This window comes from Schistocerca gregaria, chromosome X (assembly GCF_023897955.1).
Source record: "Schistocerca gregaria isolate iqSchGreg1 chromosome X, iqSchGreg1.2, whole genome shotgun sequence".
Taxonomy (NCBI): Eukaryota; Metazoa; Arthropoda; class Insecta; order Orthoptera; family Acrididae; genus Schistocerca; species Schistocerca gregaria.
In genome coordinates, this window is record NC_064931.1 from 508,439,959 (window position 1) to 508,463,573 (window position 23,615).

At 35.7% G+C, this 23,615-nt stretch overlaps 1 protein-coding gene across 3 annotated transcripts in view; it reads left to right on the forward strand.

Annotated features, from left to right (window-relative positions):
• The window catches only part of LOC126298001 (elongation of very long chain fatty acids protein AAEL008004), a 282,289-nt gene that overhangs the window by 230,987 nt on the left and 27,687 nt on the right, over window positions 1–23,615 (forward strand). Inside the window, exons 5-7 of one of the 3 annotated variants that reach the window (XM_049989320.1) lie at window positions 5,706–5,896; window positions 9,635–9,715; window positions 16,266–16,349. In XM_049989320.1, the coding sequence (XP_049845277.1) occupies window positions 5,706–5,896; window positions 9,635–9,715; window positions 16,266–16,349 (356 nt within the window). The remainder of the gene's footprint in view (window positions 1–5,705; window positions 5,897–9,634; window positions 9,716–16,265; window positions 16,350–23,615) is intronic. The other 2 variants (XM_049989319.1, XM_049989318.1) reach the window with 2 other exon arrangements.

A 23,615-nucleotide genomic window follows, 5' to 3' on the forward strand; every position in this document is an offset into this window, starting at 1 on the left:
GTTCTTGATATATGTGAATGATCTACCTTCTTATCTGAAACAAGAAGCTAAACTGACACTATTTGTTGATGATACAAGCATCATTATTAATCCAGTAAAAGAAACTCCAATAGAAAATGATACAAATAATGTCTTTGAAAAAGTTACTGCTTGGTTTTCTGTGAATGGGCTTCCTCTGAACATTGAAAAAACGCAGTACATCCAATTTTCTACTGCAAGAAGTACTGTTCCTTCAATAAATGTAAAATATCAATAGATGTCAGTAGCCAGGGTAGAGAATACTAAGTTTTTTGGTGTCCATGTAGATGAGAATCTTCATTGGAAAATTCATATTCTGGATCTCCAAAAGTGACTAGGTTCAGAAACTTTTACAATCAGAATAACTGCTAATTTTGAGGATATATAAATTAGCAAGCTAACATACTTTGCATACTTTCACTCTCTGATGTCATACAGAATAATATTTTGAGGTAACTCAAGAGTTTGGTAAAAAATATTCACTGCTCAAAAGAAAGTGGTTAGAATAACGTGTGGGGCTCCTTGGAGCACATCTCATAGGCATCTGTTTAAAAAATTAGGAATTCTTACAACAGCCTCACAGTACATTTACTCAGTAATGAAATTATTTCTCAACAACATGGACCAGTTTAAAAACAATGGTGACATTCATGATTACAATACCAGAAGAAAGAAAGACTTACACTATCCTCTACTTAACCTAGCTTTGGCACAGAAAGGAGTAAAATAAGCTGCTGTAAAACTTTTCAATAAATCACCAGGTGAAATGAAATGTCTGACAGATAGCAGTAATAGTTTCTAAAATAAACTGAAATCGTATCTCTGTGACAATTCCTTCTATACCATAGTAGAATTCTTGAATAGGAATAAATAAATCTACAGGTATAATATACGCATTTTGTGCCATTTAAGGGAATGGGGTAGGTAATAAGAATTTTAATCTAAAAAAAATCGATTCATGTGTGCATTTCTTATGCACTTGACACGCTCCACATTGTAACGGTTATCGTGAAGTTGATCAATGGAACACATAACTAACTAACTATCACATATAAAATTATGGTTTTCATTGCAAATACTCATTCTTAATTATCGATATTTTATAAAAGATGGTTAAAGATTGTTGAAGTTAAGAAAAAATTACATGATTAAATTTTTTTGAGAAAAATGAAAAATCAAGTATTCCTCGTTGCAATATGCTCATTGTTTTGTAGGGCAAATGTGGTTTCACACAAGCCAAAGTGATAAGCGTTGTAGAAACATGGAAAACAATAATTTTCACGGCGTCGAGCACACCCTACAAATCCTGCATTTTTACAGTTGTCATCTTAACACTGCAATCTGAACCATTAGAACTGATCTGAAGCCAAGGGATAAGTACAATACTATGGTAGATAAGATCGAGAGCATGTTATGTTCACCTAAGAAGGGTATCGCCTGAGTTTTACCGTTATTTCCTCTATTCTTTATTTGTCCGTGGATCATCTATTACAATGACATTGGGCATTTTCACTTTTACATAAATCTTGCATATATATAGCTAGTTACAAAAAGGTAGTACGTATACATATATTTTATAGAATATTCACAGAAAATCTCATTAAAGTACATTATAAAAAATTATACATACACATTATTTAATTTTTTTATTTCAAGATAGTCTTTAACACTGTAAGGGAAAATATCGATCAGATGTCTTTATACATTGTGGTAAACAGTTGTATAGTATGTGCCCAGGTTTTTTGTCTGTTAATTTTAGCCTGCTTTCTTTTATTTATTTACTTTTTAGTCCTTCAAATCATACATGTATAGAATGTATATATAAGGATATAGGACATGGTTAGGTATTTACAAGATAAAATACAGTTTGTGTTGCAATCCTAAGGACTAGATATTGAAGTAATTTAGCAAAGATTCATACATACAATAAACATTACAAGCAACATACAAAGTAGACTATTCATAATGCATCTTTATTTTTGTTGTTTGGCTTTTATGTATTCTATCAGACTGTAAAAGCAATGATCAATTAAATACTCCTTTACTTCAGCCTTAAAACTACAGAGTTTACCTGCTGATTTAATATGGTTAGGTAGATTACTGAAAATCATTATCCCAGTAAGTAGTGTGCCTTTTTGGCACAATGGTGTTCTCACCTGTTTCATATGAAGGTCAGATTTTTGCCTTGTATTGTGTGCATGTATATCTTCATTTTTAATAAGATATCTGGGTGTCTATCAATATATTGTTTGATGAAAACTGATGTTTCGTAGATAAAAATGCAAGGAAGAGGAAGAACTGACAGTTTTTTGATTAAGGGTCTGCATGATTTCGTATTGTTTACACCTTCAATAATTCTTAATATTCTCTTTTGCATCCACAAAAGTTTAATATTTGTTGTTGCATTGCCCCAGAAGATTATGCCATATTTAATTACAGAATGCGCATAGTAGGAGTATACATTTAACAGGCTGGCTTTGCTGCAGCAAGTTTTTAAGATGAATATCGTGTAACAGGTTTTGCTTAGTTTTCTTTGCAAATATTCAATGTGTACCTCCCATTTTGTGTTGTTCTGGAGCCAGAGTCCCAGAAATTTTGTGCTGTCAACAGTTTCAAGAACTCTGTCCGTAAGTTCTATTTCTATGTTTGGGTGGTGTCTTCCTTTTACATTATAGAAGTTCAGTGCTACTGTCTTTTCTTTGTTTACAATTAGTTTGTTATAGCTGAACCACTGTTCCACACTGATCATTGTGTGGATAGCAGAGTCTTTTAGTTTTTCTTCTGTTTTACCACTAGTAAGCAAGCTTGCATCGTCTGCAAATTGGAGGGTAGTTTGGCAGAACTTGTTGTACATAAGATCATTGACATAGAGGAGAAACAGAATGGGTCCTAATACTGATCCTTGTGGGACGCCATCTTTCACATTTTCATACCCTGAATAGTAGTAGCTGCTTTTGTTATGGTCAATATATTGCACATCAACCACCTGTTTGCGACCACATAGGTATGTCTTGAGCCGCTCATTGGATATACCTCTAATTCCTAATTGGTCAAGCTTCTGCAGTAGGGCATTATGGTCAATGACGTCAAAAGCTTTATAAATCAAGACATCTGCCTGTCACGACATTCAAAGCTATATTGTTGTCTATTCGTCTCTTTTTACTGCTTTATTGCAGCTGTTGACATCACTACAGGTTAGTTGGATCCTTTGCCTGGTCAGTGCTGTCCAAGTTAAATGCGTCGGTAAAGATGTTGCCCCGCATAATCGCCGAGTCGATGTGCGCGTCACGCACAGCATAAAACATATCCTCATTATCGTACTAGACTGTACACGAGACAGTTTGGCTTCAGCTCCAAGTGAAACGAAATCCCAATGGGGTTCCATAAAACGCGGAAGAATACATAGCGTAATGTTTACATGAGGTTTATTCTTATGATGGACGGAGTATAGCTGACCCCAATAACCGCATTTTACAGAAGATACACAACACTTACTTTACTTCAAACGTGTGTCCACTTAATATTTAGTTAGGTAGATTACTTTGATACCTAACATTTAAGCGTATTTCATTAGTATACGCAAAGAACATCTTCCTGTATTGTTAATATATCGCCTTTTTTATTTGTCTATTATAAATTACATCTCTATATGATTAAATCCAACTTACCTACCAAGACAGGAAATGGACCTTCAAAATATTCTCAAGAGATATTTTTGTATAGCAATGGCGCTAGGTTGACACTCAAAATTAAAAGATAGAACTGAGACCTTCCTGTTGGATATGAACACATAATAAACAAAACAAAAAATGCTACTGGCCATTTATTTTTAAAAAAAATTAACTTTGATGCCATCTATAACAGTATTTGTCTAGATAACTTTACATCTGATCATGTTACTCGATTTCTTGCATTCTCATTCATTTTTATTTTTTAATGCCAACTGGCATAGTTAAAGCTTAAGTAACCATGTTTCGGAAGCTCCATTTGTGAATACTAGATGAATTGGAAGAACCTCGGAAAATTACCCTCGGATTGCCTTGTAGAACTGAATCTTAACTGCCAGCGGCCGAAGCAAGATGGTCTTCATCTACTTCCTCTCCTTCTTCCTTCTCTTCTGTCGTCGCTGTACGAGATTATTATATGAGTTTTAACAATGTTAGTGACGGTTAGAGCCTGGACGGCTGAAACTTGTGTATCGCATCTGCCTGCGCCTGGAGCAAACATCATGTTCAAGTGTGAGTGCTGGAAATGTCTTCGACGTCTTCACACCCGACTTCCAAAACATTTACACGACTCGTAAATTCTTGTTTTACTCATAGGTGACTCGTCAAAAGCAACATTCAATACAAATTCTCTGATCAGTTGTTAAACTACAGAGTGAAGACAGGAAATTAATGATAACCACGTCACCAAATGATCGTTTTGAAAACAAATTTACTCATTTGTTTCTGGGGTATGGTATTCCTGTTTTTGCGCAACTTGCACACAACAGCCTGAACCAGGACTCCCTAGTTTTAGACCAGCGAAAGTTGGTAGATGTCTATTGACTTCGGCCTGCCAGTGCTCTGATAACTCACTAAAATGACTACGGTACAGTAGCTGGCATTAGCAAAACAAAAGTTGTGATCGGTTTCTCTCGTAGCTTAGCATAATGCACAATATGACGTAACAATCAGTACCAACAGTGCGTGATGAAAAACACGACTGGTTGTTCCCACCCACCCCCCCTTTTCTCCTCCTCCACCCACTGCGACCCACCCCATGGCTGCCAGTGTTATACCAGCACTAGACAAAGTGGAGCTCGTTGCCTCCACACCACACCTCTGTCAGTGGTAGCCTATGTTAGCCTATGTGCTTCCTTCACTCTCCCTGCAGACTCCACTCTAGATGATCAGGAAACAGCTTGGCAATTGTTAAGGCTGATAAGTTGTGGCATGCCAGTCTCTCCATGACAAGATGTTTTCAGTGTGTGAGAGATCTGGAGAACTTGAAGGCAAGGGCAATAGTCGAATTTCCTCTGTGCCAAGATAGATAACCACATTCTAAACAGCATGTCACAGAGTCCACAAAGAAGAGCACAAGCACAGATATTATCACATGAAATTGCTGTTTATACACACTCTTTTGTAAATAGGGTTCAACTACAAGATCTTTTAAAATCGTGTCTAACAGAGAATCCAAATAATCAGCCATTTTGCTTCATGTACATCTGGCCACCTATATGGACAAATATGTACCATACCGTCTATGATATTGCAGACAACCTTGTTCACTGGAGTAAAAAATGGCAGTTGAAGTACACGAATGATCAGTGTTAGCAATATTTCACAGAAATTTTGTTCAATTATTTTAATAACCATTTGCAGCTAGAATAAGATGTAAACACCAATTTTTCAGTTTATTTCTCTTCTTTTCTTAAAGCAGTCAAAAAAATGGTGTTATATTCGTTCTCATTTCCGCACTTAAAACTTATCGTGGATCATCAAGAAACTACAGGTTGTTATGACTGCATGCCTTTATTTCTTGAAAATGTACTCTTCATACCAGGACTTGTAATCTAATGGATTCTGTGACAATAATGTGTTGTTATGAAATGCTCTCTGACTTCACAGGTTAAATATTTTGTTGTATTATGACTTCATTAGATTATGTACATGATTTTGACATTTCTAAAATGTTTGCAGATCCGAGGACTAGCAAATGGTTCCTAATGTCAAGCCCATTCCCTACTGCTGCAATCTGTCTCACATATGTATATATTGTAAAAGTACTTGGCCCAAGACTTATGGAAAATCGTAAGCCATTCGAGCTAAAAAATCTACTGATTGCTTACAACTTTTTCCAAGTTATATTCAGTGCATGGCTTTTTTACGAGGTAAGTAATAGTACACAAACAATCCAGCATACCTTCTTTGAAGAGCATGTGTGTTGTAAGTTCATAGCTTAGTAAAGTTTAAATGAAATATCAGAAAACCACACACACAAACAGATACATACAATGTTAATAGTTGCATACTGAGCATGTAAATGTATGAAGCATACAATTTGCCTCCCTTAAACTAAGTAAGAAATATTTTGACTGGTCTTAAAGTTACAGCAGAGCACCATTATCAGTGAATGTAATATGTGCAGTCCTATTTGGAAGGTCTTTCGGAGTATGTGAGGCTAGAGTAGCCTTAAAGTGTGTTAGTCATGTTTCCCTTCAAATACACACAGGACACAATACATTTTCTGATCATCAGAACAACAGTGCAAAGCCTGATGATATGAAAGTCATTTTAAAAGTATAAATAATAAATAAAGATGGGAATTTTAGTCATCAGCACTATATGAGACACTTCAAAGGAGAGTAGATTATCTTTTTAGTAACATGTCCATAAGAGTACATGTGAAACTGTTTTACAAATCTGTGGTAATATTGCTCAGTAATAATCAGATAATAATAGTAGGCAGTGATATAGCTGAATCTTTCTACAATTATCTTTGCACAATTACCTACAGAAGTAAATTGTATTAGAATTTCCTATTTCTGTGACGAAACACCTGCTTGACTCTGTCAGTATAGCTAATTCCTCAAATAATTATCAAACACCACATGGTGGTCCCTCATATAGCCATCTGTTGAAAGATGTCAGTTAAGTTTGAACTATTACATGAAACAAGCTTCAAATAATTTGAATACAGGTGTATGCATTGTCAGCCAAATTAATAAACAAATTCTTTTAATCACAGAGTTATGGGGAGATTGTGGGGGAGGGGGTTGGGGGGAAGGGAGGCTAATATGGATGTCACATGTTACCAGAAGTGAAGTGCATGTATTTTAAGTACCTCAGACTGATCTCCGGTTCAGAATAAATAAATTAGCTGAATTTGACATACCAGTACCAGCATTGCCTAAAAGTGGGTATTGTTGAACAGAATTAAGGCATTATTTCTTCACCTCTGTAAATAATGTTACTACAGATTGGAAGACCATTCTTTCATGGGAACATACTACAATTTAAGTAAAATGAAAGAAAAGTGTATGGAATGACTTGCAAAAACCTAATTACGGCTTATGGGTGAAGGTTAAAAATCACTCACACTTGTAAATAGGAGTTTGGACAAGCACTGTAAATAAACATGCACAGAATAAGTGAAATGTCTTGTTTTAGTACAGTATTCTGTCCTCCGGTGATGAACTTCAACTACAAAATAATCTTTCTCTCTTTAAACTGTTTCTGCACGTAACTGGTGCTTAGCTTTCTCTCCACTTTCTGATTCAGTTGTAACGTTGTGTGAATGTGAAGGATGACCTGTGCAACTGCTTTGAAAATGTTGATTTACTTGCTGTACATATAAATTTCAAGAAATTGGTTTTAATTTAATTTTTTTCCTTAGATTTAAGTAACTTATTCAAAATACAGTTTCTTGTTTCATTTAGAAAATCAGATTTTTCTTTAAAACAGATTTTTAATCAAGATACATTAACTGAATGATGTGTTATTTCATAATAATACATTTTGTTGCTGCACAGAATCCTTATATGATGCAAAGCTTTAGTATATTAATGTACATGTTTCAAATATGTGAAATGTTAAAACTTTGAAATAATTCTACCCTCTTTTATTTTGTTCTTCCTTGAGTTAAGTATAAGATTTTCTTCTTCTGCATTTCATGCTTTGAGTGTTTGCTACCAGTACAGCTTGCTTTTTAGTTAAGCTGTTTGTCGCCTTTTCAGTTTTTCACCAAATGGCAAAAATAATTTGTCTATTGCTTCTAAATGTTTTTGATTTATATTAAAATTCCTCTACTGAGTAGAAAAAACTAATGGAGACTGTTACTATTGTTACTAAAACTTTGTGTTTCAGTATATTTAACAAGCTTAGTTTATTGTTCAGTACTTTCTTGGCTCTCCAAAGCATTCAGTATTGCTACAGACTTGTAAATGACTAGTAGTAAAAAGGGTTACCTAACTTACATTTTCCTGAATTTAGATGAGTCAGTTCAGCACCTAAGGTAACTAATTTCATAAAAAGAAGTGGAAGAGATGATCTGAACAGCTACTATGATAAATGCTAATTTCAGTGTTGTTTTGTTTTTAGTGTTGACAGTCTATAATAATTTTGATACAAAAAACTCCAGAAAGATGATGAATGGTTCACAGAATAATAAACCCTTATCATTATTTTTATACAAAGAAAATTGGAACATACTATATCATTGAAGTATATTGAAGTATATTGACTTATGAGAACGTAGGTGATATGAAGATAACAATCTGGAAATATATGACTTCATTCCAGTAGCAATGGTGAAAGTAACACATTGCAGTTTACATCTATATCTGCATTCCAGTGGATACTTATGACTTTGAAGTCAAATGCCCCTGAAACAACAACAGCATAAAATTTCATGAACTAGAAATTAATGTGGCAAACTGAAGAATAATAATTGCAGAAGATTTTGAACGGCAGCAGACACCATTACACCACTGTATCACAGTAGAAAATTATTATTGGAAAAGTTGATCGAAGGGCAGAGAACCATGTGTGACACTATGGCAGTGAAACTAGACTTTGTGTTACCTGAAGTGATAGTGAATGAATGAAAATAAATACCCAGTTTTAGATATACATCCTGCACAAAAGATGAGATTATATAACTCCCAGCCTACTGCATTCCATTTACCATCAATATAACTGCACCCTTCAGGTTACCACATCGCTGTAATCCATCTTTGGAAGACATATTTTCATTAGTTTCCTATTTAACAGCAAGAGTGTAGTTGTCTCATGAGAACTGGGAAAACTCAATGTTGTTAAATAAAGTCAAAAGATTCAGGAATATGCTGTCCAATCACTGTCTAAAATTTTGGATTTTTGCTGTCTGAGATACTTTGCAAATCTTCAATGTACAGTGAAACTTCCTTGACCAGAAAGTATGACTATTCCTTGATGAAAACATCACATGTTTATTTAAACACCTGAAAGAACAATTATTCAGTGAGTTACTTAAAAATATTATCTGAAGTAGGTCTACATGTGAAAGTATTGTTGAACTTTTTTATGCAGAGAGTTATTTTTATGGGACAGCATGTTAATGAGTTAATGAAACTAAAGTTTCATCCATGCTACAGTTAAACAGCAGCCATAATACATAACTTTTCTAATATTTAACACTATGGTATTTTTTCATCTTCCTGCAGCATAAGGCCAAAATAATGAAGATAATAGACTGGCTGATGACAAATTATTTTGCATAGGTATGACATATATCACTGTACAAATTAACTACAATTTGGTCAGAAGACATCAAAAGAACAAACAAATATCTGTTCAGATTGCTTTAATATTATCATTATGACCAAATTTCAAAGGGTTAGCTCTTGGTATCAATATCCGTATGTACATAAACAAGTGTGAAATTTTATTGAAATAAATATATCAGTAAATGCAGAAGGGTAGGTCTTGATGTCAATGTACATATCTAGAAATACACATGTGAAATTCTATCAAAATTAATATGTGAGTAATGAAAACTCTCCAGGAGAAGGCACTTCTTCATTCTGTGGGGAAACAGTGCACATAGAGTAGCTTTCGGTGAATGGAATTTAACAGCTTGTTTCTCTCAGTGTCTCATGAGTGGATGGCTGACTGAATACAGCTTCCGGTGCCAGCCTATCGACTACTCCGACAACCCTTTAGCTGTCAGGGTGAGTCACTGTGCCCACTCTGTAAACTTATGATACTGCCTGGAATTTCAGTCTAGGAAGTATAGGTACATACAGCTATGTACCTTTTTCTTCTTTGGAAATTTTAACAATATTCAAATTTTAAATAAGCCTAATTTTAACTCATTTAAAGCAAAACCTGAAACTGCATACTCAAAATAAATATGACATGTGCTGGTATAATACTTCTGTATAAAAAGTTAGTATATATTTTCTCTAACTTCAAATTTTTAAAAAAAAGTAGCTTGTGATTCCTCCAGGTGATGGTATTTTAGCAGAAATTTGATGAAAAATTGCTTATCCTGTCTTTGAGAGGTGAAACTAAGTGTTCTCCTAATGGAATATACATTCCATGTTCCACAAATGCAGTGAAATGCTGTTAAAGACACTGCAAAAAACATCATCACATGGTGGATCAATCACATATCACTTCAGTTATTTTCAACAACTCTTTTCTGTACATATATACATTTGAGATAAATTTTGGATATTTACTTTTTCACTGAATTTTGTCAATATAAAATATTTTTAATGTAAAATTTTCTTCTTTTCTGTTGCTAAATATTTATGCTGTAAAGCTGCCAAATGAAAACATAGTTGCTGTAAATCTGCCAAACTGAAAATGCTAAATTATTTTCCCCTATGATATCATTTTTCCATTGACTCATTAGTATCTCATTACTACATTACCACTTTGTATGTATTTTGTTTGCTTAGCGGTAAATGCTTGAGTCGCATGAGGTGTTTGTTGTGAAGGGATTGGGGTGTGTATAGATGTAATTTATTAACTGTGATTGAACATTAACACTGAAGCCTTTTATTGCATGATACTAATGGCTTAATTAAAAACATACGTGGGTACTGTGTATCTGTGTTTCTAGAATGTGAGCTTCTCCCTGAAAAGTAATTATCACTGCATTGCTGACTAGATGTTTAGATGAATCTATTATGTGTAACTCAGTTTCATTGCTGTCTGAAGTGTTCTGAGGAAACAAGAATTGGTGTTTACTTCCTGCAGACTGTGCTCTTGGTTGAAGGTACAGGAACAATTACAACAAACCTCTTATTTTGTAAATAAAATAGAAAGAAACTTCCACACGGGAAAAATATATTAAAAACAAAGATTCCAAGACTTACCAAGCGGGAAAGCGCCAGCAGACAGGCACAATGAACAAAACACACAAACACACACACAGACTTACTAGCTTTCGCAACCGATGGTTGCTTCTTCAGGAAGGAGAGGGAAAGACGAAAGGATGTGGGTTTTAAGGGAGAGGGTAAGGAGTCATTCCAATCCCGGGAGCGGAAAGACTTCCCTTAGGGGAAAAAAAGACAGGTGTACACTCGCACACGCACACACACACACACACACACACACACACACACACACACACACACACACACACACACACATATCCATCCGCACATACACAGACACAAGCACACATATTTAAAGGCAAAGAGTAAGGGCAGAGATGTCAGTCGAGGCGGAAGTACAGAGGCAAAGAAGTTGTTGAAAGACAGGTGAGGTATGAGCGGCGGCAACTTGAAATTAGCGGAGGTTGAGGCCTGGCGGATATCGAGAAGAGAGGATATACTGAAGGGCGAGTTCCCATCTCCGGAGTTCGGATAGGTTGGTGTTGGTGGGAAGTATCCAGATAACTCGGACGGTGTAACACTGTGCCAAGATGTGGTGGCCATGCATCAAGGCATGTTTAGCCACAGGGTGATCCTCATTACCAACAAACACTGTCTGCCTGTGTCCATTCATGCGAATGGACAGTTTGTTGCTGGTCATTCCAACATAGAAAGCGTCACAGTGCAGGCAGGTCAGTTGGTAAATCACGTGGGTGCTTTCACACGTGGCTCTCCCTTTGATCGTGTACACCTTCCGGGTTACAGGACTGGAGTAGGTGGTGGTGGGAGGGTGCATAGGACAGGTTTTACACCGGGGGCGGTTGCAAGGATAGGAGCCAGAGGGTAGGGAAGGTGGTTTGGGGACTTCATAGGGATGAACCAAGAGGTTACGAAGGTTAGGTGGATGGCGGAAAGACACTCTTGGTGGAGTGGGGAGGATTTCATGAAGGATGGATCTCATTTCGGGGCAGGATTTTAGGAAGTCGTATCCCTGCTGGAGAGCCACATTCAAGGTCTGATCCAGTCCCGGGAACTATTCTGTCACAAGTGGGGCACTTTTGGGGTTCTTCTGTGAGAGGTTCTGGGTTTGAGGGGATGAGGAAGTGGCTCTGGTTATCTGCTTCTGTACCAGGTTGGGAGGGTAGTTGCGGGATGCGAAAACTGTTTTCAGGTTGTTGGTGTAATGGTCGAGGGATTCAGGACTGGAGCAGATTCGTTTGCCACGAAGGCCTAGGCTGTAGGGAAGGGACCGTTTCATATGGAATGGGTGACAGCTGCCACCCATTCCATAGCATAGATGGTCTGCCATGGCTTCGATGAAGAAATCGTCGTGGCATTTACCTGAAATGATTTAGGAAAATTACAGAAAAATTAAATAAGGATGGCCAGACAGAGCAAACTCTAATCTCCATAATATGAGGTCAGCATCTTAACAACAGCACTGCCTCATTTGCTTGGTACCTGTTGTATGGTTACACTGAGGTGACAAAAGTTATGGGACAGTGATTTCCACATACACATATGGTGGTAGTATCACTTTCACAAAGTATGAAAGGGCAGTGCATTAGTAGAGCTGTCATTTGTACTTGGGTTATTTATATGAAAAAGGATTCCAACATGATTATGGCTGCATAACAGCAATTAACAGACTTTGAACACAAAATGGTAGTTGGAGATAGATCCATGGGGAATTCCATTTGAGAAATCATTAGGAAATTCAGTATTCTGAGATTCACAGTTTCAAGAGTATGCTCAGAATACCAAATTTCAGGCATTACCTCTCACTGACATTGCAGTGACTGACAGCCTTTGCTTAACGGTGGAGAGCAGCAGTGATTTTGAAGAGTTGTCAGTGCTAACAGACTAGCAACACTGCTTGAAATAACCACAGAAAAACTGTGGGATGTATGACAAATTTATCCATTATAATCGTGCAGAGAAATTTGGTCTTAATGGTCCATGGTAGCAGACAACCTGTCTTTGCTAAAAGCACGTCACCTACAGTATCTATCATGACCTTTTAACCATATTGGTTGGACCCTAGATGACAGGAAAACTGTGGCCTCATCAGATGAATCCTACATTCAGCTTGTAAGAGCTGATGGCAGGGTTCAAGTGTGGTGCAGACCACATGAAGCCATGGACTCAAGTTGTCAATGAGGCACTGTACAGGCTGGTGATGACTCACTGATGGTGTTGGCTATGTTTACCTGGAATGGACAGGGTCTTATGGTCCAAGTGCACCATCCATTGACTGTAAATTATTTTGAGTCCATTTGCAGCCATTCATGCACTTCATGTTCCTTAACAAACATGGAGTTTTTATGGATCACAATGCACCATGCCATTGGGCCACATTTACTCATTGAAGAACATTGTGGATGATTTGAGCAAATGTTTTGGCCACCCAGATATCCTGACATGAATCACATTGAACATGTATGGGACATAATCAAGAGGTCGGTTCATGCACAAAATACATCACTGGCAAAACTTCTGCAATTATGGATGGCTATAGAGACACCATGGCTCAATATTTCTGGAGAGGACTTCCAACAACTTGTTGAGTCAATGCCACATTGAGTTCCTGCACTATACCTGGCAAAAGGAGGTCTAACAGGATATTAGGGGGTATCCCATGACTTTTGTTCCTCAGAGTATGTCTTTGCATTGCAAAAAACTTGTATTTTCCCCTTTCATGTAGACAGTGGCATATAATATTTTGTGTTGGACACCATATCTTACTGGGTACATTTTCCTTTTCTTATTTTTAAAAATTAGTTTCAGTCAGTTGAATTATATTTTTGTGTGATTTCTCTAAATCACAGCTCTGTAGCATCCATAGCCTTGAGCTGGTATAGGAGCGGAAAAAATGAAGACATGTGCAGTACAGTTTTGATCCCCTCATTATGTCCCCTCATCCAGGATTAAATTATGAACTTCTCACAACTTTCCTGTAGAATAAGAACTTTTTTAAATGATAATAACTGCTGGCATAGATGACTATTCATTCTTCATGTACCCCATTTGTGAATGGAACATGGCAAATGCTTAAGATTTGGAAAAGTAGTAAGCACCCTGTAACACTAATGTTACAGAGATTTGAAGAGTGTGGATGGAGATACAGACACAAAAATATAGTGAATGCCTTAGTGCCATTTGAGAAGACAAAGCTATATGTGAGACTGTATTCGATTCTCCCTTTCTTTCTTTTTTACATTCATTAATGCAGACATAATCAGAACACTGCTCTCCACAAGTACTGTACTCTTTAATGTTATCTGAAGCATATAGTCACACATTTGACACATCTTACACACAAGCAGAAAACAATACAAAAATAAAACTTCTAGGACCTTGCTATGAGTGCAGTGTTAGGACACCGACCACACAACTTGGTCATTAAGTATATGAGCTTCCTTTTGGCTTTTGTGCTCACATCTAAATATATTTGTACATCAATTTCAGTTTCATTTCTGGTCTTGCTGGTGTACATTTCCTCTGGTATGAGGAAAGTGTTCAAATTGTTAATCTTTCTGAATAGCCGTAAGCTATGATTTTCATCTAAATTGTGGAATTCTCCCAGTACTGGTGAAAATTTATGGTACACCTAGAGTGATGTGCAATAATGTTTCAACATGTTGTTTATTTGTTTGCCTTTTTAATCAATATAAAAACCAGAGAGATTCATAATAGCTGGAGCAGCACTGCAATTGACTAGTTCCAAAATCACTCGTAATGGATTTTGGGTAGTAACAGATTTATTCTCAGATTTTTAAGCTTTTTGTTTATGGGAGTTAAAAATGTGCGTTTTGGTGGCGCTAAATTTTTGAATAACTTTTTTATAATGAATATTGTCATAATAAATATTGCTTTTAATTATAGTCTATAAAATACTGTGGCTACAAAAAATTACTTTCGTGGTGATGACTATTCCATTCAGAATGTCAATGAATATCAGTTGCTGAATTTATTGTAATCATCTGAAACTGACAGAAATGAGTAATTTTTTACCACATTAACAAACTTTTCTGCAAGTATAATACTACTGTTTATTTGTGTATATTTTTGAGGAAAACATGATAAATAAGTGAAAGTTGTAACACCGTACACATTAATGCTGAATTTTTATATAACATAGCAATTATACATTTTGACTTGTGTAAGCTAAATAAAACAATTCACATTATGTTACTCTGGAAGAAACAGAAGGAATACTTTCCCATATGCTTTATCAAAATACTCATAAGTATATGTTTGCAAAAGATGCATGTTTATGTGGTTGTAGTAATGAATTTGTAGTTTGCTGTCCAGTTTTGTTAATGTAGTTGATATTCATATCTAACATGGTGAAAGAAGAGTGTTATAATCATTGCTTTACCAAAGTGTAACCAGAAAATGGTAGAGTAACTAAAATGAATAAAGATAGATAAAAGAGCCATGCTCATCATAAGTTAAATTCTATATAGACACATATATAGATAGTGTTAAACATTCAGTTTTTGGAACTATAATTTCATCCTTCATAAATGTAAGACATAAACAAAGTAAGGAAAAGTATATGAATTCTATAAAGAAATACCGTACCATTTTCTGCAATACCTCTTAGCTAATATTAGGCTCATCAACTCCTCTTTCTTCCTCAAATTTCTGTTACATAAATCCTGACTTGCCTCCTGTGGCAAAGTTGTCCTCTAGCTGCTGTGTTTTTTTTTTTTCCTTTTTTTCCTCATTTTTCTTTTTTGACACCTTGTGTATCATATTTTTGTGTTCATTTTGTCCTATATTTATATCACTTCTCACTGTTTTTGTGGCCTTCTTATTTCCTAAATCAATGACTTGCTTCTTCAGCCACAATTGCTTTATTTTTGTTTTCACTTTCCCCTTTAACCCCTTTTTTTCATAGTTCCCATTTTGTGTTATTCTAAGCTTTTCCTGTTTGTGACTGTCACCTCTTGAACAGACAGTTACCTCCTTCATATTTTCTGTGTAGGTTTGTCTACACACTATTTCTTTACTGTGTTCATTTATTATTGGACAAATGTCACTGTGTTTATCATGACCTTTGGTTCATATCAACTGCCTTTCTTGTATAAAAGGGAAAAGTTCAAATTTCAGTTTTCATGCTTACACCTGTCAAAAGAATTGAGCTAATTTATCATCCCTGGAGCATGGTCTTTTATGTATCTTAATTCTCTCTAATGCTTTGAATTTTCAATTTCTAAATTAACTAAAATTTTAACAAGAAAAGTGTTGCTGAATGTATCAGCCATATTTCTACAGAAACATTTCCAAAGTTCATCCTTTGGAAAGAAATAAGGAGTAAAGTGAAGTGCTTGTTGTGTCTGCTTGTATTTAGATTCCATCCAAGTATATAATGGTACTTGTTTTGCAGATAAGCATGTCAGGTTGGTTAACAGGCCTGTATAATTTCCGTTGTCAACCTGTCGACTATTCAAATAATCCCAAGACATTAAGGGTGAGTTCATTGTGTCATGAAAGGAGCTTCCTACATTCATTCTGGGAAAAATATGCTGCCCACTAATCAATGTTTATCAATAATCAGAATATATTTCAAGCAGTTGCAGTAATAAAGAGGCTAAATATATATTACTCATTGGCTTTCAAGAATACATATAATTGTTTGAGAAATTATGAATTATGTAAGCTATTGCATACTGAAACCTTTCTAAAAAACTATAGTGGGCTGTAGACTTTTTTCCAGGTATTCATTACTATTAAAATTAGCATTCACATTTGGCTTGTATTACTGCATGAAATTACATCAAATGTCATTCATTTCTGTGTTTATTGTTATACTTAACACTTCCTATCATTTAATCATCACTTCAAAAACAAAAATAAAGTTACATAATTAATGTTTTGATTGTTTTGCAAATACATGTCTGCAGACCTGGTATAATCAAAGTTCTCATGCCACAGTACTGTTCCATGCCCTAGTTGGCAAAACAAAATAGTGCAGCCCATTGACAAAATGGAGTAACATGCAGTGATTTGTTCCCAGCATCAATTAAACTACTGCAACGATGTCTATCGCCTGACATAGTTGCGACATTTCCTCCACTGCTAAAAACTAATTACTGCAAGATACTCCACTTACTTTATCAATAGCCTGTGCCAATTTGTTTTGGTTCCTCTAGAATGGACACATACCTGTAAACAAACAAAATATCAGTTATTTAAAATAAGGGAAAGACAACCATTTGCCTATAACAGATTGATGCATGGAGCACAGTAACACATGACAGAAAACAATATTTAAACTAGCTTTCAAGCACTAGCTCTTTTCCAGTAATAGTACACACATTCATACACACAACCAAACAGAAAGCCAAACACACACTCCTGTGGCCATGGGAGAGTCAATTTGAGTGTCTGTGTGGTTGTGTACATGAGAGTGTGTACTATTGCTGGAAAAAGAGCTAGTGTGAATGCTGTTTTCTGTTATGTGTTACCGTGCTCCACACATCGATCGACTATAGGTGAGTGGTTGCCTTTATGTTATTTTTTTACATATTGCTCCATCCAGGAATTTCCATTATGGTTATAAAAATTAATTATGTAACTTTATTTCCTCCCCCCCCCCTCCCTCTCCAAAAAAGGTGATAATTAAAACTTTATGACTATCCCTCATATGTGTATAGAGTTTCACACAACATACATGTTATGTGATTGTTACAAGCATTGCATGCACATTGTCAGAAAGCAGCAAATGGGCAATCTTGCAGTGCATAATGCTTAATGAAAAGCTTTCTGGGGTACAGATGTGGTGCAATATCATCTATAATTTAATAAATGTGTTCATAAAATGTCATTATCACATCAAAATACTTAATCTTTCACTGGGGAAGATAATGAAGCCTCTGTTTCATTTTAGTCATGACAGCTACAATCCCTTTAACGTGCCAGCACATGTGAGTATGTGGAATGTATAGAGTATTATTATGTCAAGTTTAAGTGTGTGTTCTCTTACAGGTTATCAGATAATAAACACAGAATGTGGATTTCTTGTAATTTTTAAGTCATATGACAAAAGTTTTACCTATTTTCATTATTGCAGTAAATGTAAAGCTACAAAATTTCTGAAATTTAAGGAATATTTAATTTTTTCTTTTGTGAGGAATACTGATGTGCAAATGTGAATCTTAGCATATTATCAAACAAGCATTCTGTGTAACTGTTAATAGTAACAGTATGAATGTTTTGTTCACCATGTGTAATCTTAGTTGCTACAGAAGAAATGAGGTAAATGATGTAAACTATTAAATGATGAATGTTTTTAATGTTAGTATGAAACATCTTGATTTTCCATTGCTTTAATATACTGACAATTTTTTCCAGAAGTTGTGTACTATCAAACATTAAGTTTCATCATTCTATGCAGGGTGACTTTTCATATACTCAGAAACATCGTTAATAGAAAAATCACATAATTTGCAGATGAAAATATTTTTTCCCTTCTGACATTTTAGGCAGCAGTCCTTTAATTTGCAGTCATTTAACAAAGAGCTGAGAGAAAGTGGATATTTTTCAGAACAATTATCTTTGATCGGGGCAGAAGTGTTGAGAAATATTCAGTAGAAGTGAAATGAAATTTCATGAACAATGAAATAGTTAAGGCCAAAAATGTCTCTACAGATAGAGTAAAGGTGCAAGAAAGAAGCCCAATGGTAAATTTGAAAATACTCAAGATTTTCAGTGAAATAAATACAACAATTCAAATAATGATGTGGGGAGATATCAGTGTAGATTGCTTTCATGAGAACGTATTAGGTGATAATGGGAAAGAACTGTTAAGTGTAAAGGGAAGAGTGTTAGTTAATTATTTACTGGTAATTAGTTTCATGTGCCATGGATTGTTTGTGGGATTAATCATAATGATGTGGAATCAGTCATTCTACATTCACGTTACACATTCACATGTAAGTATGCCTACATACTGACCATTTACAAATTTTTTGGTACTGCTGTGAGTTAGTAATTCCTACCCACCACCTTTTACACATAATAGAAATTCAAATTCTTCGGTGGAAGTTGTCAAGAAGAAACTTTTTCAGTAAGTTTTCAAATTTAACTTTGCTGTCTGTCAGACATTTTGTATCACTGGATAAGTGACCAAAATTTTGAAGGCAGCATTGTGCCCCTCTTTTTGTGCTACAAACAGACTTAATGTATAGTAATGAATAGCAATTTTTCTTCTGATATTCTAATTATTTACATAATTGCTCTTTTTGAGCTTCAGCAGATTATTTACAACAATTGATCACAGGAGGACAATTGATGTATGTGTGATGGGGGAGCGCTGCTTTGGAGCATAACAAAGGAAGAAAATGAGTTTGATGTGGAAGAAATAGGTGGTCCAGTAGTGTGATTATTGTTGAAAGAACACTAAATTATTTGAGCTGACAAATCGGCTGGAGCTGATGAGATACCTTCAGAGATAGTAAAATCAGTGTGAAGTGTTGCAACTTAAAGATTCTTGAAACTCAAGTCTAAAATCTGTGGAACATGGGATCTACCCTCAGACTTACAAAAAATGCTATACTATAGAAGGAATGAACAGATGAACAGGTAAATGTAAAAACTATTGACATCTCACGTTAGTAAATCACCAAATGGAGTAACATATAGGAGGATAGTAATAAAAATTACAGACATATATTATGAAGATCATTTTAGCTTTAGGACAGGTAATGATACCAGAGACATGACTGTAGCTTTTTTCATAGCCATGGAAGAAGAATAAGGAAAAAAAACGGTGTACCATTATAGTGACCTAGAGAAAGCTGTCAACAATGTAAGATATCTGAAATCATGAATTGTGATAAAGTGCAGGAGGAGAGAAACAATCAACCAAAATATCTTCAAAGATAAAGTGGGTGCAATAGATGTGTAATATAAAAATGGACAACAACATAAGGCAGACTCACAGTTAATTTCCTCTAGCATTAACTTTGTATGTCCAAGAAGTAGTAAAGGAAGCAAAACAAAATTTTAAAAGGGCACTAAAAGTGCAAAATTAACAGAAACAAATTCTTGGATACGTATATGACATAACCCTCCTGTGCAAAATGCAGGAAAATTTAAAAGAATTATTGAATCGTTTGTCTCCACAACTGAGCGGTTGACATGGCTGACTGCTATGCACAAGATCTGGGTTCAGTCTGTACTGGCAGGAATTTTTCTGTGGTGATGGAATGGGGTCCACTCAGCCTCATGGTGGCAATTGAGGAGATACTTGAATGAGAAGAAACAGCTCCAAGGTTTGGAAAGCAAACAATGACTGCAAGAGCCATGTGCAAACTCCATGCCCTCCGTACCAGAACCATATGGTGTTGCAAAGGATCACACAGCAGCAGCGTGGCCTTGTTCAGTGCTCCGGGCCTGATTACAGAACTTACTTTTTATTGAATGAAATTGGCAGACTGTCAGCATAGAATTTGGGTTATGGATAAGGTAAAGCTGTCTTCAACTCAAAGGTTTCTATCCAGACAGTTATAATGGGATTCACAGTTAAGTGCAAACTCCAAGATATGATGCAACTTGGTATTTTTCACATTAAAAGTTATTGCCAGAAGGGTCAGATTAACCATGTCGAGGTTCCTAGGCAATGCATGTCTCGAGGTCCCTTTACCATTTTCTAACTCCCTAATTTTTTTTTCTGCCGCAACTCAGTTTTATTCATAATTAAACTGTTTTATGCATTATAGAGACATACCATCATCCTATTCAATAAAAATTGAAACAAATGAATATATGCATATTTCTACTAAACTGTATTTTAAAGTACCAAAAGTTTAAATATTAACTCTTCTAATTTTTTTAGATTCAAAATCACTTCAAACATCTTGAAAGTTGACATTTTGCAATATGTCATTTTCAGCCTACATTATCACCAATGAATTTAAACAGTTCCAAGACACTAATGAATGAAGACAGTTTCTGATTTTAAAAAGTTATGTTCACCCATGGTATTTGTAATCATCAGATGTCCAAACATTTGCAATGCTGTCCTTACATATGAGAAAATTGATTGTGCCATATTACCAAAAATCAGTTTTATATGATTCCTCAGCAGGTACAGTTTTATCTTTTCTGGCGTTCTCTAATTGTATGATGAAGTACTTGAACTGCACAATCTTGTCTATAAATTCAGGCTCAGTATCCTCAGAATAATGTTCCATAAGCTTTGTACAAGCCTCTGTAATTTAATAAGTGGACTTTATCAAGAAATCTGTTAGAAATTCAAACAGGGAATTAATTTCCCTAAGCTTCTAGTCACTGTGACAATACTGTGCACAGCATATGTAGTACACACAAATAAGTTTCAGTTTTTAACTTCTCCTTTCCTCTATACACAATGTCTTCTGCAGCTCCATCATTTTGATGCCTTTTCCTTCTTCACACTTTCTCATTTTCACCACTGTGTTGGATATCAGTTTTCTCACTTGCCTTCACCTTATAATCATCAAGTAATTCTTGCTATGAAAGTAAAAAATATAAATGTGATTTTAAAAGGATAACTACCATTCCAAGTTCAATAGTTGTTTTTTGTAGAGGGATACCGACAACAGTGATTTGATCTAGTGTGGCAGCCCCCTCCCACAAGTCCTTTAATAGACATCTGGCCTCATGAATCACTTGTGATGTCTGAGTCTCATCATCAGTACACTGCAAAGCTTTCTGGAAAATGTTGTAACCTTTTCACAAAGCCTTAGTCACATTGCCTCGTGCACACGACCTGGTGTTGGAGACTCTTTCCAGAACTAATGACAAATAATGGTTATCTTTATCATCTTTTTCAAGATGTTTGACCTTAATTGTCAGTGATGATCTGATGCTGCAAAAAAGTTGTACAAAGCTGAAGAATGAGATAGCTCCAAAGCAGCTCTCTCCAGCGTGCACTCCAACCAAATTCAATGAGTGTGCTGAACATGGTAGGTAGTGTAATAGGTGATTTATTTTCATAATATGCACCTGTAGACCACTGTAATATCCAGACATATTTGACACATTATCATAAGATTGGCCTCTCAAATTTCTTATAGCAATGTTACATTTGTTTAAAAAATTTGAAATTGTGGTGGCTAGTTCTTCCCCTTTGTGAATTTCTGCAGGAATAAACATAAGTGACATTTTGTACAAGAATCACACCTTTCTGTACAGCAAGGCCATGCTGATATTCAAAGTATCAGCACACCACAGAGTTCTTTATGCAGTGCAAGGAACGAGGCCAATATATGCAAATGTAGTTGAGCAAAATGTTCAAATCTGGATCAGCATCTGTGGCCTGTGAAATTTTCTTATAGTTCAGCAAAAAGACTGAAGCAATTCAGAATCCTGATAATTGATGTACAACAAGATGCAGCAGAAGTGTCAAAGTCTGTAGCAGGGCCAATCGGAAGTCGTGAAAGTGCGTCTACATTACCACGTTGAGCTGTCGGACGATACACCTTTGCAATTTTTCTGCAGTTTGTACAGGAACCGGTTTCATCAGATGGAACAATGGCTGCAAAGACTTGTGATCTGTTACTTAGCAGAATTTTGTGCCATAAAAATAGTGGTGAAATTTGGTGGCAACATACATAATAGCCAATGACTCTTTTTCAATTTGTGAATATTTACACTGCACTTTGGACAACGCTTTTTATGTGAAAGCATTATGTCTGTCTTTATCACCAGTTCTATGCAAAAGCACTACACGGTTTCTGTAACAGGAAGCATCAACTTGCAATACAACTGGTTTTGCAGTATCAAAGTGAACTAAGCATCGATCATGGAACAATACATCTTTAAATTTTTGAAAAGCTATGTGGCACTCATGCGTCCAAACAAAGGGGACATTCTTGTGATGCAAGGAATTGGAGCTGCAATTTGTGCAGCATTTGGTATGAACTGAATATAATAGTTCATTTTCCCTAAAACAGATTGCAATTCTGTGACACTGGGAGGAGCTGGCAAGTCTCATATGGCTAACAAATGCGACTGAAGAGGATGCACACCTTGACTGTTTATGACATAACCAAGATACTGCAACTCAGGTTTTAAAAAATCACACTTGTCCAGTCCAGCATCGGACAACACATTAAAGAAAGCACATAAATTTGCAGTATGTTCTTCAGGTGTACGACCTGCTTTGACAATGTCATCCAAATAGTTTGAACAGTTTGGCATTTGTGCAATCAGCTGTTCCAAATACCGTTGAAAAGTGGCAGGTGCAGAGGCACTGCTGAAAGGCAAACACAAATATTTAAACAAGTCCAAATGAGAATTCACTACACACACTTTTTGAGATTCTTCATCAAGCAGTATTTGAAGATATGCGTCGCACAAATCAGTTTTTGAAAAATAGTGTCCAGTGCCTAATTTATCCATGAGATCCTCTGGGATAAAGACACTTGAATAACAACTTCATTGGAGGCCTCAGGAGCAATTACACCTGAAGTTTTCTTAAGAAATTTCGTCATACTCAAACTCACAGCTCGGTTCGATATAGTCATCTCAGTCTTTCTGTTTCTTTCTGATGCACCAGATTCTCATTTTCTGCCTATGTTTCTGTCTCTTGAGAGTCTGCCAGACATGATGATCTAAAAAGCATTTTGTGCTAAGTACATTGAAAGTACAGTAGGGTACTTAAAGTACTCAGTGTCATAGTATAGAGTGAATAGGCTGTGCGATTATCATATGTGGCAGAATATTTTTTTTTTTTTTTTTAGACTCTGTC